Here is a 16,401-nt window from a genome sequence, read left to right as displayed (position 1 = left end):
TGACCCGCCAGTTAAAGTTTGTTCTGGATCTCCTAGGCAATGCTACGCTCTCTGCAGCAGGGGGCGCCCTTGGCAGAGCTTTGTTGGGCTGTCACCACATGAAAGCAGGGATTGAGGTGCAGGGGATGCATACCCCAGACCCTGCAGCCCTGTCTCCGGGTATCCAAGGTTACTGGGCTATGCACAGACCGCAGATCTGGGGGATGGCCTTAGGCTGCCGGGATTGGGCCGGGCCTGCCAGGGAGTGGGTAACTGGTGGGGTTACAATGGAGCCATCCCTTCCCCAGGCAGAGAAAGGAGAAATCCCAGGGCCTGCTTTGGGGAGGGGGTCCTGTGGGAAGAGGGTGTGAAGGGGCAAGGTTGCAGTGAGTTGGAGGAAGAAGGGGGTGCTGGCCAGGCCCCAAGCAGCTTCTGGGGTGTCCAAGGACCTCTGGCCAGCAGCAGGCTGGTCAGACTTGAAGTGGAATGCACTCACTTCCAGGCCCTTGAAACTGGGCCTCACATGAGCCTGGGTGTGGCGTTTGTGGGTGTGGAGTGCAGGAGACCACCACACCCTGCACACTCCGTGGCCACTCTGGTCCGAACCGCCATAGTTTGTGGCAGAGGGACCCTGCCCCCATCTGGGGTTGGGGCAAAGCTAGCCTCTTGAAGCCTCTAAGAGGGGCAGCTATGCTCACCTCCAGCCCAGGGATGCTTGTGAGGACAACACAGGGCAAGTCCTCCCTGTGGCTGCCGTGGCCACGATACCCTGGGGAGTCTTAGGGGACATTGTGTGCTGGTTGGGGCCTCACACCCAGGCTTCTTGTTTCAGACGACTCCTCGTCTGAGAGTGGCAGCGGCAATGGCTCCTCCACCCTGAACCCGTCCACATCCAGCAGCACGCAGGGCGACCCCGCCTTCCCCGAGATGAATGGCAACGGCGCCGTGGCCCCCATGGACTTCACGGCTACCGCTGAAGATCAGCCCATCAACCTGTGTGATAAGCTCCCGCCAGGCACGGCGCTCGGCACACCCTCCTACCCCTCAGACGGCTGCAGCACCGATGGACTGCGGAGCCGCGTCAAGTACGGGGTGAAGACCACCCCTGAGGTGTGTGGGGCTGCGGGCTTTGGGCCCACCTGAGCCTTTTTCTTCCTGGACGTGTCAGGGTGTGCAAGACTGAAATGAAACTAGATGTGCCCAGGGTTGACGCCAAGTCAGGGTGGTGGCCATGCTGCTATACCGTGATGTTCCTGGGGAGGCTCTGGACCGGGAGACCTGTGTGTGACCTCAACAAGACCCTCACTTCTCTGAGCCTGTGTCCCCATCCATGAAGTGGGGTTATGGCCTCTGCCTCTGAAGAGGTGGTAGGTGATGTGTGGCCTGTCCCTCTCCACACCCAGGACAATCTGCTGTGGATAACCGCAGCAAGTGGCCACATCCAGCACACAGGCCCAAGGCCTCATGTTTTGTGGCTGCTCTGCATTTTACAGATGGTGCAGAAAAGGGGTAAGGCCTTTGTTTGTGGCCCAAGGGATACAGACAGACCAGGCTGATGGGGGGTGAGGGAAGGGTGGGCAGGGCAGATGTCCCCCCTGCTTTCTGGGGCCTCCCCTCATACTCCTGCGAGCTGCCTCCTGTAGTGTAGTACTGAGCATACGAGCTCGCCTGGGAGCATTTCCTCCTGCCAGGGCTGAGGGCCAGAGCTGCCTTCGTGGAGCCCTACATGCCTGGGCTCCAGCCACGTGCCCCTGCACAGGTTCCTTCCTCTCCCTCAGCCTGTTTTCTCTTCTGCAGGGGGATGGGGTGAAGGCCACTGCTTGCCTCTGATGGCGTCTCAGGGGCAAGTTCTGTACAAATGGCTAGGAGTTTAGTTGTCTGAGTCTGAGCTTAGGCCATGGAGCAGGTACTGGCCAGAGCATAACCTTCCCATCTTTGACTAGGTCTGAGGAACAGGCATAGCTGCTGTCCACAGTGAGCAAAGAGCTGGAAAGGGAGAGTTTGCCACCATGGCCACATGTGTGGGCCGAGGAAGTGAGATGGGAGCATGAATGCCACCAGCAGCTGGCGTCTTACAGTTTCTCTGTCTCCTCTGATGCTAACAGAGGATTGGCTGAGGAGCAGCTTGCAAATATGACTTGCACAGGTGGTCTTTTGACTCTCCATTCCAAGCCTAGCATGAGGCAGCAAGAGGCCCTGGGGAGGCTGATCCCTGTGGACATGTCACGGGGAGGCCTGGTGGTGGCAGCTGCTTGGATTCTGGGCACCATTCAGTGTCTTTATCTTCTTCCATTGGTTTGTCAGCAAAAGCTGTGATCCCTTTCCAGGCCACCATGTGACCACATTGCAGGGTCTCACCCTGCAGCTGTTTGCTGTTTATTTCCTGGACTCGACCACCTGCTAGATGCTCACCTCCTTGAGGGCAGGGGCCATTCCCAGGGCATTGCTAGTCAGGACCCCAGTGAGTGAAGTCAGGACTCACCAGAGATGCAAACTTTCTAAAAGGCAAATGACAGTGGTCCTCACAGAGCCTTTTCAGGGCAGGGACCAGAGGGTAGGAGCTGTAGAGGGTGAAAAAGATGGAGAAAACTGGAGGCTGGGTCCCTTCTCTGCTCTCAGAGTGGGTGAATGCCCGGTGGCTTGCACTGGTTCCGTTCCCCTTTCAACACACTCTGCACTGGGGCTCACAATGTCTTCCTGGGGACAGTGGCAGACAGGAGAACTCCAGCTTTGGGAATGCATTTTTCCTAATGGACCTGTTACCTTGGCTGGTTCCCTCTCCCAGTCCATCTGTCCTCCTCCCCAACAGACACCACATTTGCTACTTTTGTGACAGTTCGGTCATCAACTCAGGGTTGTAGTCCCTTGGGGATCAGGGAGGAAACCCTGAAGCCAGAACAGATCTTGGCACAACCAGAAGAGGCTGGTGGGAACACTTTCTGTGTCTGCCTTTCCCTCGCATGATGTGGCGGGTCCTGGTGTGGGCACTGCTGCTGAGTAAACCACTAATATACCCTCCACTCAGTGCCTCCAAGGGCACCAGGCCATTGCGTGTGCTGTTATAGGCAGTCTTTCCTACAGCCGCCCAGGGAGGGGATGGCAGCATTGCTGTCCCCATTTCACAGATGAAGGGAGTGGGGAGAGGTGACCTGCTTGGGGCCTCGCAGCCGTGGATCACGTGGCAGCTGGGTGTACTTGCCATCCTAGTTTCCAAGCTCAGCATGGCCTGTCAGAGGTCATGAGAGAACCTGGCCTGACCCCTGCCCTCTCTCAGTCCCCCCCCTATAGCTCTGGGAGCTACGATTCCATCAAGACAGAGGTCAGTGGCTGCCCTGAGGACCTGACTGTGGGCCGGGCTCCCACAGCAGATGACGACGACGATGACCATGATGACCATGAAGACAATGACAAGATGAATGACTCTGAGGGCATGGACCCTGAGCGCCTGAAGGCTTTCAACGTGAGTGCCCGCAAGGGATGAGTTGGGTGGGGGTGGCAGCCAGGACCAGCTCTTCCCACAGCCTGTCTCTCCCACAGATGTTTGTGCGTCTCTTTGTGGACGAGAACCTGGACCGCATGGTGCCCATCTCCAAGCAGCCCAAGGAAAAGATCCAGGCCATCATCGAGTCCTGCAGCCGGCAGTTTCCCGAGTTCCAGGAGCGGGCCCGCAAGCGCATTCGCACGTACCTCAAGTCCTGCCGGCGCATGAAGAAGAACGGCATGGAGATGGTGAGCCCTTCCCCTGCGCAGCCACTGACCTCTAGCCAGACACATTTCCCATAATCCTCTCCAAGCCCCAGAAGCAGGCACCGTGATCCCTGTTGCACAGAGGCGGGAACTGAGGCCCAGAAAGATGTCACAGCTCCATAGACAATGGCACCAGAGCCCAAACCCCAGTCCTGCACCACCCACCACACGAGCAGGCTCTCTGTGCAAGCCTAGCACTGCTCTGTCCCCATTCACCTGCAGACCAGACCCACGCCTCCCCACCTGACCTCGGCCATGGCAGAAAACATCCTGGCAGCTGCCTGTGAGAGCGAGACAAGAAAAGCAGCCAAAAGGATGCGCCTAGAGATCTACCAGTCCTCGCAGGTACCTGCTCACTGCTGCTGCTGTTGGGTCGCTCCCGGGCAGATGGACATCAGTCATTCCACAGACACTGGAGCCCCGAGTGCAGAGGGAGCAGGGAGAGCAGTCCTGAGGGTGGGGGAACTACCAAGGGGGCAGGGGTGATGGGGTGGGAGGGGAGCAGCCCAGTTGCCAAGGCCCTGCAGACCCAGGAAGAGTGTCTAGTTTTCAGCCCAAGGGCCCTGGAAGTGTTTTCAGAGGGGCAGGAACAGATCAGATCTGCCCAGCAGAGATGAGCAGAGGTGGAGGCCCGTGGCGAGACGACCAGTGACGGGGAGCAGAGTCCTGCAGCCTTTGCCCAGGGACAGTGGTTGGGCCTTGCTGCCCCTTTGGTTCCCTAGCACCTCCCTCCCCACTGCAGGACGAGCCCATAGCCCTGGACAAGCAGCACTCTCGTGACACCGCAGCCATCACCCACTCCACCTACTCACTGCCAGCCTCCTCCTACTCCCAGGACCCTGTGTATGTCAACGGCGGCCTCAACTACAGTTACCGTGGTTATGGGGCCTTGGGCAGCAACCTGCAGCCCCCTGGCTCCCTGCAAACAGGAAATCACAGTAATGGTGAGTGCGGGAGACCCAGGTTCTCTGGCCCCCTGACCAGCATCCGGCTGGTCTACACTGTAGCCTTGGGAAGGGGGTAAAGTGGCTCCTTCGTGGTACAGGGATCCTCCCCATCTCATAATCTTAACCAGTCCTTAAATTGGAAAACAAGGAAGACTTCAGCTGATTAAAACAAAAAGCCTACTCTCGTCTCGCCTCCAAGGAGGCATCTTCGTTTGTTGCACTGCTGGGCCTGTCTCTGGCTCCACTCCCCCCTCAAGGCCACTGTGAGCACTGAGTTCCAGCCAGGCCCTGCTCTTTTCCCGAATTGAGTCCTCTTCACACCCCCATCTTACCCACACTGACCAAGGCTCAGGGAGACAGTGGTGCAGCCAAGATCTGGCCCAGGCCTGGTCCAGGTCAGCGGCAGTCTGGCTGGCCTGCCAGGTGGCTGCTGGCACATCACCTCCCTCTCCAGGCCTCAGCTCAAGACCTCACTTGAGAGATGGCAGTTCTTTCTTGGGTGCAGGGCCTCAGCCCTTGCCCCATCTAGGTCACCTGGGGCCGTGATTCCTCAGGTGCTCCCTGTAACTCTTCCTAGGCAACTCTGATGCCAACAGGACATAGACCGGTATTGTAGAGAATCCCTAAAAAGAGGCAAGCCTCCCTGTGGAGTTAGGTGATGTCCTGAGTGGGGACCTCAGGCCCATTCACACTGGGGCCAGGGTGGGTGTGGGTGTGGCAGGGGAAGAGCAGATCCCACGGGTGGAGAGCCACCTAGTGGCTTCGTGACCAGGCAGGGATGGTGGAGTGATCTCAGGGCCTCTTGGGCCAGGCACTTGGATTTTGTTCTGTGTTCAGTGGGAGACACTGATAGGTTTTGAGCAATGGAGGCTGTGAATTGTGCTGTCTGCCCTTGTGGTAAGATTTGAATGGGGGTGGGGGAGCAGAAGGCAGAAGCAGTATACGTTCCGGGTCAAAGGGTAGTGGGAGGGGAAGAGCTGAGGGTGAACCAAGCTGCTGCTTGAGGAGTAGGTTGGAGAAGGGTACCGCCCACAGGCCAAGGAACCCTGGTTCTAGGTCTTGGCTGAACATGGCTGAGAATTCCCCTCAAGCCCTTGACTGCAGGAGACCGCTTGGTGTCCCTGGGCAGCGAGGGAGGGGACTGGTCCCTACCCATGGCAGAAAGCCCAGGCACCTTCCACTTACCTCCCCACCACCAGGAAGCATGTGCAGGTCCCTGGAAGATTCCTACCTGGACTTAACGTCTCATCCCTTCCTAATGCCTCTTAACCTAAAATAAGAGGCTGCTGGCCCTAATCCCTGAAACGGAGGCCAGGGTGGCTGGCCGCAGCGAGGGGTGGGACGGCTGTCCCAGGCGGGCTGCTTTCCTTCCAGAAAGAAGAGCCATCTCTCAGTCCTCAGGGGGACCCTGTAAATGTGTATCTGAAGACAAGTCCCAGGACAGGGAGGTTAGAAGCCCTTATTAGACCCAGGGCATCTGGGGCCGTCCTTTCCAGGCAGCAGGCGATGGCGATAAGCCTCCACCTGGCGCCATGCAGCATGGCCTATCCCAGGGCTGCAGCTGTCGGGACTGCGCCAGCCTCTTGAGGGCCCTGGGCCTGCTGCATGCGCTGTTCACACCTGCCTGGGAGGCTACTGGCTCTGCGCCTCCTGGAGCCTCAGCGTCTGTGAGCATCCTGGTTCCTTAGAAGTGAGGTCACCAAGGCAGAGATCTGCTCATTTACCTCCTTGCCTTGGGCAGCATGTCCGGTGGGCACTGGGCTTGAGTCCAGCAGTTAGACGAAAGCAACAAGCAGCTGCGTGGCTGCAAGGGTCCCAGTCCTCCTGCCTTCCCCAGCAGCAGCCCTCTAAATGATCATTCAGTCAGTTTAGTACCTGGGTTGGACAGCTGTACCAGTGGCTCAGAGCGCCTCACTTTGCTCATTAGGTTGTCATCTGGAGATGCAAATCAGCTTAGATAGAATCGGGCTCTGCCTGCCTTGCCTGGGGTGCTGGGCAACTCTGTGCTTCTCCAGCCCCTCCAGCAACCACCTGGTAACCTGAGCATTCTCCTGTAACTGGAGCTGGAGAGAGGGTGGCTCCAGATCAGATTGACTGAAGCAAACAGGGACATTCTCCTTTCTGGGGTGTAGCTACAGCCCAGAGAGGAGGACAGCTCTGAGCGCAGGGTGAAGACGACAGGACTTGGGGATGGAGGTAGGAGAGGGAGGGGGCCCAGGGCCAGCGCACCACCTGTGGCAGGTGGTTCCAGCCTTCCTCTGCTGTCCCCAAGCATTGTCTGAGGGGACTGGGAGCCAGCAGAGGCACCCCTGCTCCCAGCCTTTCATTTGGCCACCAACATGAGAATCAGCCGCCTACTTGGCTGCTGTTTTCAGCAAGTCACAGCCCCTCCTTCCTCCTGCATTTCATTTGAACAGACTTAACTGTCCTCTTGCCTCTCAATTCCAAGGATGTTCCTTGGCAAACCAGCTCCTAGGACCTCCTTCCTGACATCCATGTTCTCTAGTTAGAGAGGAAATAACCCCATGTGACACACTGTCATCTTAGACTCCAACTTCCTTCCCCATTTGGGAGCTGCGGCAGCTTCCTTTTAACAGCAGCCGAGTTTCCATAATTTCTCTTATGATGTTACTTCCCGTCTAGATGTCTCCAGTGACAAGAGCTTGTCCACCTCTCTTTATAGCAGTCTAAAAACTGCCACTGTAGATGCAATAATGAGCGAAACCACTACCAGAACCTACAGGGTAGTGAAGAGATGGCTGATAACTGAGAACAGCCTCGCACACCACGTACAATAACCTCTGCATACAGGCAACGGGGGAGGGAACCAGGACGGACCTAGAGGGCTCAGAGAAAGCCTCCCTCCGGCAACTCCGGCTTCCACAGCCCCAGAGCCTCGCTTCTTGGCTGTTTTCTTGCTGAACACCTTGAAAGAATGCTTTTCAAATTCCAGGAGGATCCCAGTCTCCTGGGAGCCCATTCAGAAAGCCTGACGCCTGTCTGGCAGCCCTTTCCCAGTGGGCCTCTACCGGCTAAGAAACGCTGGCCATGCTGAGGGTTTCACAGGTGTGGCTCAGCCCCACAACAGCTTCCTCATGTTGCACACAACGGGCCAAGGCTTAGGAAAGTTAGAGAATGGCCTGTGGAGCAGCAGAGCGGGCCTCCAGTCCAGGCTCCCCTGGTTCCAAAGCCAGGGGCCAACCCCACAGAGCTGCTTGGGAAAGGCAGAGAGGAAACAGGGCCTATTATGTTAAGACGTTAGGCTCCCTCCTTACTGCCACTGTCCAAGGGCAAAGGGGAGGTGATTTCTCAGGACAGCACCTCTGGGTCCTGTCCTGACCATCCTGTCCCACCTCACACTCCTATCCCAGCAGCAGGACCCTCCTCAAAGTAAGGAAGGTTCGAGGTGCCACAACTCCTCAGAGATGGGCTTAACAGCCCAGCCCCTCCTGCGGGCTCTGGTCACAATCTGGCTGCTCAGGCCCCCCCTTTCCCACAGCCACGCAGGGCAGCTGGCCAGAAGCCCCTTCCCTGTCTGAGCATGCACGTGCGTGTTTCTTTTCCTGGTCTTCTGTGGCTGACACTGGGGACCCTGCACTTGTCCCTCTCACGGATCAGGCCCCTGCCTATCTGCAGCGTCTTGAACACCTCTGCTGACAGCTGCCCTGTTAAGGACCTCACACATACCTGTACTCCCACCAGACACGTTGGCAGCCTTCCTTCTTGGTACCATCAGTTCCCAGTCGCAGCTCTGCTCACCATGTTGGGGAGTCAGGGAAGTTCCTCTGCCTCGAGGCCGCCTCCTCACCTGGAGACCAGAGCCGGGCTGTGTGCCTATTGGGGGAGCACCGTTTACCTGACGGGCCTCAGAAAGCAGCAGAGGTGTGACCGGTGCCAGGGAGCCCTGTTCCCTGTCTGACACCACCACCCATGCCCTGTTGCATGCTACCCTGCCCTGAATGCAGAGCCACATGCATGTGTGTGATCTTGGGTAAACCTCTCACCCGCCAGGCCTTGGCTTCTTCCACTTGTCACACAGTGACAACAGGTCTCAGGACCCTCCTTGCAGGATTACCCTAAGGGTTAATGGAGAACCCATGTCTCATCTCCGGGTACCAGGCCCCATTCTAGGCACTAGGGTGCAACCATCAAGACAGGGGCCTCAGGCCCAAGTGCCTGACCCACAGCACGCCCCCAAGACAACATAAAGGATGATGACACCTCCCAGGTGCCATGCAAGGTGTCCACTCCCCCCTCACGCTCCCTCTCCTTTTCCGCAGGGCCCACAGACCTCAGCATGAAAGGTGGGGCCTCCACCACCTCCACCACACCCACGCCCACGCCCTCCAGCAACAGCACCAGCAGGACCATGCCCACCGCCCAGCTCAGCCCCACGGAGATCAGCGCTGTACGGCAGCTCATCGCCGGCTACCGAGAGTCTGCCGCCTTCCTACTGCGCTCAGCAGACGAACTGGAAAACCTCATTTTACAGCAGAACTGACCCCAGCGGCCCCTGGCGTGCACTACCCTCGGGAAGGAGGCGGACACAGCCCCGGACCTGGCTTCTTGCCTCACCAGTTGGTACATTTTGGTTTTTGAAAGAGGTGGGATCCAAAAGAGTTGTTTCTAGCCACACTCCAAGCACCTGAGACTTTGGGCACAAGGACACTTTTTTTTTGAAATCTCACCACACAGGTGCTCTGACCTGCTTGGAAGAGGCCAATGGGGCAGCTTTGGAAGGGCTGGGGATCCCCTGACAAGGCGCTGGGGCCGCAGCTCTATTTAGAATCATCTTTGTGGACCCTGATGTTAGAATCCCACCCCCAGATAATTACCTTTCAAGTCTTAGGTGAGCAGAATTGCATATTTATTAAGAAAAACAAAGTGGACCCTTCTTCCTCTCTCCCCTTAGTAATTTATTTTTCTGAAAATGGATTCTTTTGTGTTTGTACAGATTGCCAGTCTGTGTCTGTCTGATCAAGAGGCTGTCTCCCTGTGACCTAACATTCCATATCACTACACTGGCACGGGCGGGGGCCGGCAGGGTGGGGCTGTGGTGGGGCAGGCGCCAGGCTGGCTATCTCTCTGAGTGCCCAGCACCGCCAAGCGGGAGGACCTCACCCATACCCATGCAAAGCAAAGGCAAACACACATGGCTCCCCCCATCTCCCAGCCCCACATTCCACACAAGCCCCAGTCACGGCCACCTGTATTCTACCTCACACTCCAGCGGGGGCTTTTTCCAGGATGTGCCCTGAGCCTGTTCTGAATGGCTGTCTCGCAATTCCCCCCACACTCCCCCCCCAATGCGTCTGCCTGGGAGGTAAGTCCAGATGGGTGGCAGGAGCTGGGCCCAGAGAGGGCCCTGGCCCGGGTCTTCCCAGCTGCTAGACAGGACAGAGCGCTGGGAGCAGGCAGCCAGTCAGCAGGGTCCCTGCCCCCAGGGAGCCAGCTTGAACCCTTCTCCACACAGACCCAGGGCCCTCAGATACCTGCTGGGAAGGTGCCGTTTCTTCAGGGTGAGCCCCTAGCTGTCAGGCAGCCAACCACCAAACAAGAAGCTCCTGGGCGGACTGTAGCTCCCATCCCCTGCTCCCATGGTTGAAATAAAGGGACCATCAACAGAACTGGAAAAGCCACTTGGGTTTTCCTAGGACCCAGCCTCCTTCTGGAGGGATCTGTCCTAGAAGAAACCCATAATCCCTGGAGTGTGAAAAAGGGTGGAAGAAAAGGCCGGCCTGGTCTCCTTCCTCCCGATAGACGCTTCCTCTTGCTCAGTGCAATACCTACCAGTGCTGCTAAAACCAGGGATTCATCCAGACCTCAGAAGGCCCCCGGGGCCTCTCCATGCAGCACTCCGTAGCCATGACAGCAGCCCTCTGCTGCCCGCCCCTGCCCAGAGCTGGCAGAAGCCCTCTGTTGCCTTTCCTCCCTGAGAGCAAAGAGGCCCCAGGGGAGCCAGGGCCGAGTGGACCCCAGGACAGCCACAGAGCGCCACTTGACCCCTGAGCAGGCACCCCTTCCCAAACCAGCTTCTCTGCAGCCAACTGCCTCCTGGCACTGTGGCAAACCACCCTCAGGAGGGGCAGGGTGGGGGCTCCAGTGTGGGTGCCCCACCCTGCCTCGGATCCCTAAATGCTGAAAGGTAGGGTGCCCCACCCCATGCTTACTTCCAGTCCCTAGAGGTTGGGGGTGGTCTTTTCTCTCTCAAGTGGCCTCCAACACTCCACTCCACCTCGCCACCTCTGCCTTCCATCTGACCCCACCCCCAGGCCTCCAGTCAGGGCCAGGACACCCCAGACTTCCCCTTAGCACAGCACAAACTCCAGTGCCCAAGACCTCTCCCACACCCCAGCCATCTACACATCTAGCCCCCCCTGCTCAGTACACTCCCTGATGTTTGAATTTGTGTAAATATTTATTTTTGTGTGTGAACAATATTACAAAGTAATCAGTAGATCTTTTGCAAAATGTTACCCCAGGCAATTTGTGAAAATCTTAATGTTAAAAACTGGCAGAGACAATCGCCGCCTTAGAATTCTTGATATCAATTGCTTAACATGTCATTTCTCCTCCCAGAGGCAGTCCCCAAGCCAGGCACGAGTGGTTTGCTCCTAACAGACAGGAGTGAGAAAGACCACACAAGGGATTAGATCGAAAGATCAGTATAAGCTACAGTTTGAAGTCGCGTTTTTCTGAGTTCAGGCTGCCCTAACTGACCACTTTCAGCCGACTTAAGTACTGCGGTAAGAGCGGAGTTTCAATGTGTTTTAAAGAGAAAGGAAAGGACCGCCAATGGTACTAGTCCACTGGGGCTTCCAGCAGCCCCTCCAGGATGGGATTCTGTCGTGTCGACCCTACCTTTCGGGTGGGCTCCTTCCCAGTGAAGCTACACCTGAAGCTCTGGACATGGCAGAATCAGGAGCAAGTTACTGTGTGGAAACAGGATTCCATTAGCTAGTTCAGTCAGGGAACTTGTTCTGTTTTGCTTTTGTTTTAAAAGATGCAGCTGCAACCCAGTCCCTCTCCTGCTGTGGGGAGCATCCCAGAGCTGGTTCTGCTGAACCCCGCTCCAGCCGTCCCACCCTCACCCTGGGGGACTGCCTTCTCCCCAAAGCCCTGCCCCACAGCCATTTAAAATTCTTAACGGAGGGAGGGCCTCAGGGCACAAGTGAGTCATTTGGGATCCAAAGTTAAAAAGGTAACGGAGAGTAGAACACACCAATTCCAGAGTCTTTGCAGGGGGCTAATCCCGAGAGAAGGGTGCAATCAGGAGAGTGGGGATTGGTCTTAGTTGGCGGATCACCTAGAGCATCTGAAATTCACTTACCCTCAGCACTCGTACAAGCGGACAGTGTACACCCAAGGACAGCATGGGGGGGGGGAACAGGGGACAGGCAGGGGCTAGGAGGTTTTAGAGTATTTCAAACAGGTGGAACCCCACCATCCCTATTCCCAAGGGCCACTTAGGACTCCGGGGGTGGTTATAGGATTAATTACCAGTTCATTTTCAAAATGCTGCTTTGAACTCAGAGGGTTGATACTTTTAATTTGTAATTTTTTGTAAAACTTTTTACAAAATAGTAAAGTATTTCACCAGAATACCAGTTTCAATCCGTCCATGGTCTGATTTTTATATAATTTAGTGGTGCTTTAGAAACTTTGTTTTTGTTGTTTCTGAGCTCAACAGCTCGATCCTTTTTCGCCTGTATCTACCTAAGACCAATGTGAACCTTTGTATTTTTGCTCCTAATTTTGGACTCAGTGAAAGTGTACTGTTTACATGTACAGATGCCCCAGTCCCTGTGTGTTCTGCAAGACTCGCTCCTGAGGAGGAAGGGGCACCTCACCAGGCCCACCTGCTTAGCAAAGCCACAAAACAAAAACCTCTCACTTTCTACCTATGTTTCCACCTAAAAACAGAAACAGAAAACCTACACCACACAGAACTCAGATTTGCTGAAACACACTTTTCTAAGCTCAGAAAAAGCGCCGCGCGGCAGATGGCCCATATGCGTCTATCACGTGGTCCGTTCAGAAGTAGGGGTCAGAACAGATTTCCTGTGGCCGCTGGGGGATGGCTGTGCGGACAGATGAAAAGGGAAAGCAGGACTCCGCTGCAGAGCTATGGGATGGATATGTTCTCCCAGCAGCCTGGGAGGACATTGGAAGGTCAAGATGACTCATGTGACCTTCAGGGTCAAGCCACTCAGGATATCAGGACAACCCAAGACTGACTTGACCCAAGTCAGTCCTCTGGCATAATTCAGACATGTTTTGGAGGAGCGTGAGTTCCGTATCTGAGATGAGGCTTTAAGACTCCAGTGCAGATGGCACAAGCATTTCTGCAGGGTTCCCCTGGAGGCAGCTTGTGCACGAGACATCACCTCTGGAGAGGGGCAGGGGGCTACAGACGATAAGCATATGGCACTTAAGGCAAAGAGTGGATGGCACCGACTTTTAAAGGTGACTCTTTATTACTTAATCAATGGCTTCACCTCTAAATTATATTTTTACAGATATGCACCTATGCAACTTAACGTGGCTCTTCTAAGCAGGTGGGGACTTCCTCCTCAATGCTCTATAAAAATTCTTTGTGTTCTATATAGTGAGTTTTTCCAGTAAATGTGGCTTAATATTTTAATTCTTAGACTGTGTCTTCTCTATGTGATGCAACTAAATTCTGTTTTGTTTGTGGAATGACTAGCACAGGCCAACTCCCTCTCCCCTCACTTAACAAAAGACCAATGAGCTGTTAATCGAGCTGTTATCTCCATGGTATTACTTGCTAAATGCACTGATTTCATAAGTATGTGGAATCCTTTTTCTTTTGAATCTGTATATCATATATAAGACTGAATCTACTTAATAAACACTGAATAACAAACTGAATGCTTTATTTCCACGGTGTCCTCTCTACAGCAGCACTACCAGCTAGACCTCTTCCTTCTAAATCTAGTTTGGCACTGACATTCCTTTCTACTGGTAGATTCTACCTTTTCCTAGCAAAAAAAGCTAGCACACAGGTCCTTGGTAAATTTTCTTGAACAGATGAACTTGTCATTTCCTTCAGCACCTAGCCCGTTAGGTGAAAAAAACGAGCCTTCACTGGTGTTCACCAGGTGCCATGTTAAAATTTCGTGGTCACCTTCCCAGGGAGGTGCTCTTCCCCCCACTTACGGGTGTTAGCAGAGGCACACTGGGGGCACACCTCGCCTAAATTCAGCCAGTGACCAAGCAAGGTCTTAAATGCAGCTGGTTCCCTGCAAACCGAGCCCTTCCCACTCCCCTCACCCCAGGGCTCTGCTCTTCACTGACAGAAACCAAACTCACTTAACAATCCCCAAGCAAGCGCTGGCTTGGAAAACTGAGGACACACCATTCCTGGTCCTGAACCTTCACTACATGACATCCCCACTCAACCCCAAACCCCAGATTCCACCTTGAAGGAGACAAAAGGGCTGCTTTTTCCAAAGACGTTTACTTGTGCACAGACTTTTTTTCATTCTACATGTATCATTTAGGTTACACTTTAAAAGAAAGCTTGCAGGAATATGGGTAGGGACAAAACGCATTGTCATGAGTTCAAAAACAATTCTGATCATGTGCCATGTGAGTTAAAAGCATAAACTGAAGTTTTACTGTTAAAAATTGTGTATGTGTGTCTTGTGTGTACAGATATGGCAGTTGTTTTCATAACATTTTTTATAATGGCAAAAGAATCTTTTTAAAATAGAAATTCTGTGCAGTTGCCAAGTATATAAAATAAAAGGAGAGAGGCCAATAATTTGAGGCCACTGTGGCCAGGGAGGACACTCTGGGACTGATTCATAGAGTAGCAAACAGTCAAAGCAGATGGCACCTCGGCACCCCATCTTTTCACACGCACGTGGGGGCCATGGGCAGCAAATCCTCAGCAATACCATGAACATACCTGTCTTACTGAAACTACCACTGCTGACCATAAATCCCTGCAACCTGGAACACATCCAGAACGCAGACACCACACGCAGGCCGTGCTGGCCGAGCGGGAAAGCTCTTACCTGAAGATGAAGTGTGGCTGCTCTGCGGGAGCACTGGGATCTGGGAGACATCACTGGAGGGCAGAGAGGCGCTGCTTGGTCCCCGTCTGGCTTCTTTAAATGGCACTCCCGACCACTGCTAACAGTGTACAGGACAACATCAAATGGGAATGCTCATTTTAGAACAGGGAACTTGGATTTACTCAGTGACCAAACAGGCAGCCCTCACTTCAATCAGACATGGAGAACATGAACAGCACTGCATTTTTCAAGTCATTTAAAATGCACTACAGATGCTTAGTAGTTACAGGAAACCTGAGAATCCTTCGCAAAGTCATCTCTCCCCTCCTTGGTCTTTTGTATAAAACCGGGTGTCATCTCTCCCCTCCTTGGTCTTTTGTATAAAACCGGGTTTTATAAGGTTTATTATCAATCAGGGGGCTCTTAAATGGGGGACCCCAGCTGCCTAAGGAGCTTGTGCGCCCTCTGAAATAGTATCCACAACTCTGCATTCCTGAGGGGAGAGGATCCAGACCTTCCATAGGGCTTGCAAAGGAGCCTGTGTTTTCAGAAAGGTGAAGAGTCGCTGCACTGACAGCTGTCTTGTGACTCTGCCTTTCCTTATAGAGCTTCCGTCTGCATCTTTTGGTAGAGATGCTCATTCCGGGCTTTCAAACTGATGCACAGAGACAAAAGGAAGCAGGGCACTGTCGATGTTTGGTTTCAACTATTAATCTCCAAGGTCACAAAAACCACCCTCTTTCCCACTTTAAACGGCACCCACATGAGGGCAACACAGCCTGTGCCACGTCCTCTGAGGGCACAAGGCAGGCAGATGCTTGGTCAGCAGAGGCCCAACACCCCGCCCTCAGCAGGGTCTGACTTCCTCAAGAGCGGGTTGGATGTAAAACACTTCACCAGGCCAGTAAGATCTTTCCACATTCTGAAACATTAGGTTTCATCATCTCTTGGACCTTGAATAAAATGTCTCCCCTACCAGTCTCTAAACGCAGGACTGTGTAGTCAACAACTGTAATGTGAGGTCACAAGCCATGTCCACTTACAGGCCACACCACCCCTCAGCACGTCACACCAGGCCACATCTCCACAGCTCCCCTCTGGGGTAGGGTCAGCAGGTGGCAGAAGTCGTACCAATTTCTACTGTAAGTTCATGTAGCCATCGTCTTGGCCTGGTACAAGCTAACCATCCGGGGTACCAACCACCTTATGAAGTTGGAACTACTATCCCCATTCAGAGATGGAAAAGTTGGCAGAGAGACTAACTGCTCCAACCACAGCGCTGGTAGGTGGCAGGGCCTGTACTCTAACCGGCCATGCTGTGCCAGCTCCCTGGTGAGATGCAACTCTGATTCCTAAAGCAGCCTAAGCCCCTGCAGACAAGTGGACAAAGAGAATCTGTGACACGAAGGCCCAAATACACATCCTCACCACCAGGTGGCTGCCTAGTCACCATGGAGCCCCCTAACCGTAAGTTCTCCAACCGCACCTGTTATCAAACAGCAGCACTGCACAAATGCAGCTTCGACTGCCCCAAAAGATGTCCCACTGCACAGTAAGTCTATTTTCTCCAAATTATGGGAAACAAATTAATGAATATGTATTTTAGTTCACTTTACGTCCCACCATTTTTTTTACTTTTGGCGCATTTATATACTGATAGTTTCTAACAAGCACTAAATCATATT

General features: G+C 54.2%; 1 protein-coding gene across 7 annotated transcripts in view; it reads left to right on the top strand.

Moving 5' to 3' along the window:
* The window catches only part of NOL4L (nucleolar protein 4 like), a 130,066-nt gene extending 116,501 nt beyond the window's left edge, over nt 1–13,565 (top strand). For 5 of the 7 annotated variants that reach the window (XM_019645795.1, XM_019645800.1, XM_019645801.1 and 2 more), the window contains 6 exons: nt 812–1,089; nt 3,254–3,439; nt 3,517–3,708; nt 3,949–4,071; nt 4,469–4,670; nt 8,954–13,565. In XM_019645795.1, coding sequence (XP_019501340.1) covers nt 812–1,089; nt 3,254–3,439; nt 3,517–3,708; nt 3,949–4,071; nt 4,469–4,670; nt 8,954–9,174 — 1,202 coding nt within the window. In that variant the 3' untranslated portion in view covers nt 9,175–13,565. The remainder of the gene's footprint in view (nt 1–811; nt 1,090–3,253; nt 3,440–3,516; nt 3,709–3,948; nt 4,072–4,468; nt 4,671–8,953) is intronic. The other 2 variants (XM_019645797.1, XM_019645798.1) reach the window with 2 other exon arrangements.
* Nucleotides 13,566–16,401: the final 2,836 nt, after the last annotated feature.

The sequence above is a fragment of the Hipposideros armiger genome, unplaced genomic scaffold, assembly GCF_001890085.2.
Source record: "Hipposideros armiger isolate ML-2016 unplaced genomic scaffold, ASM189008v1 scaffold_94, whole genome shotgun sequence".
In the NCBI taxonomy this organism is placed as follows: domain Eukaryota; kingdom Metazoa; phylum Chordata; class Mammalia; order Chiroptera; family Hipposideridae; genus Hipposideros; species Hipposideros armiger.
Note: the sequence above shows the minus strand (reverse complement) of the source record. Positions and strands in the feature narration are given on the sequence as shown.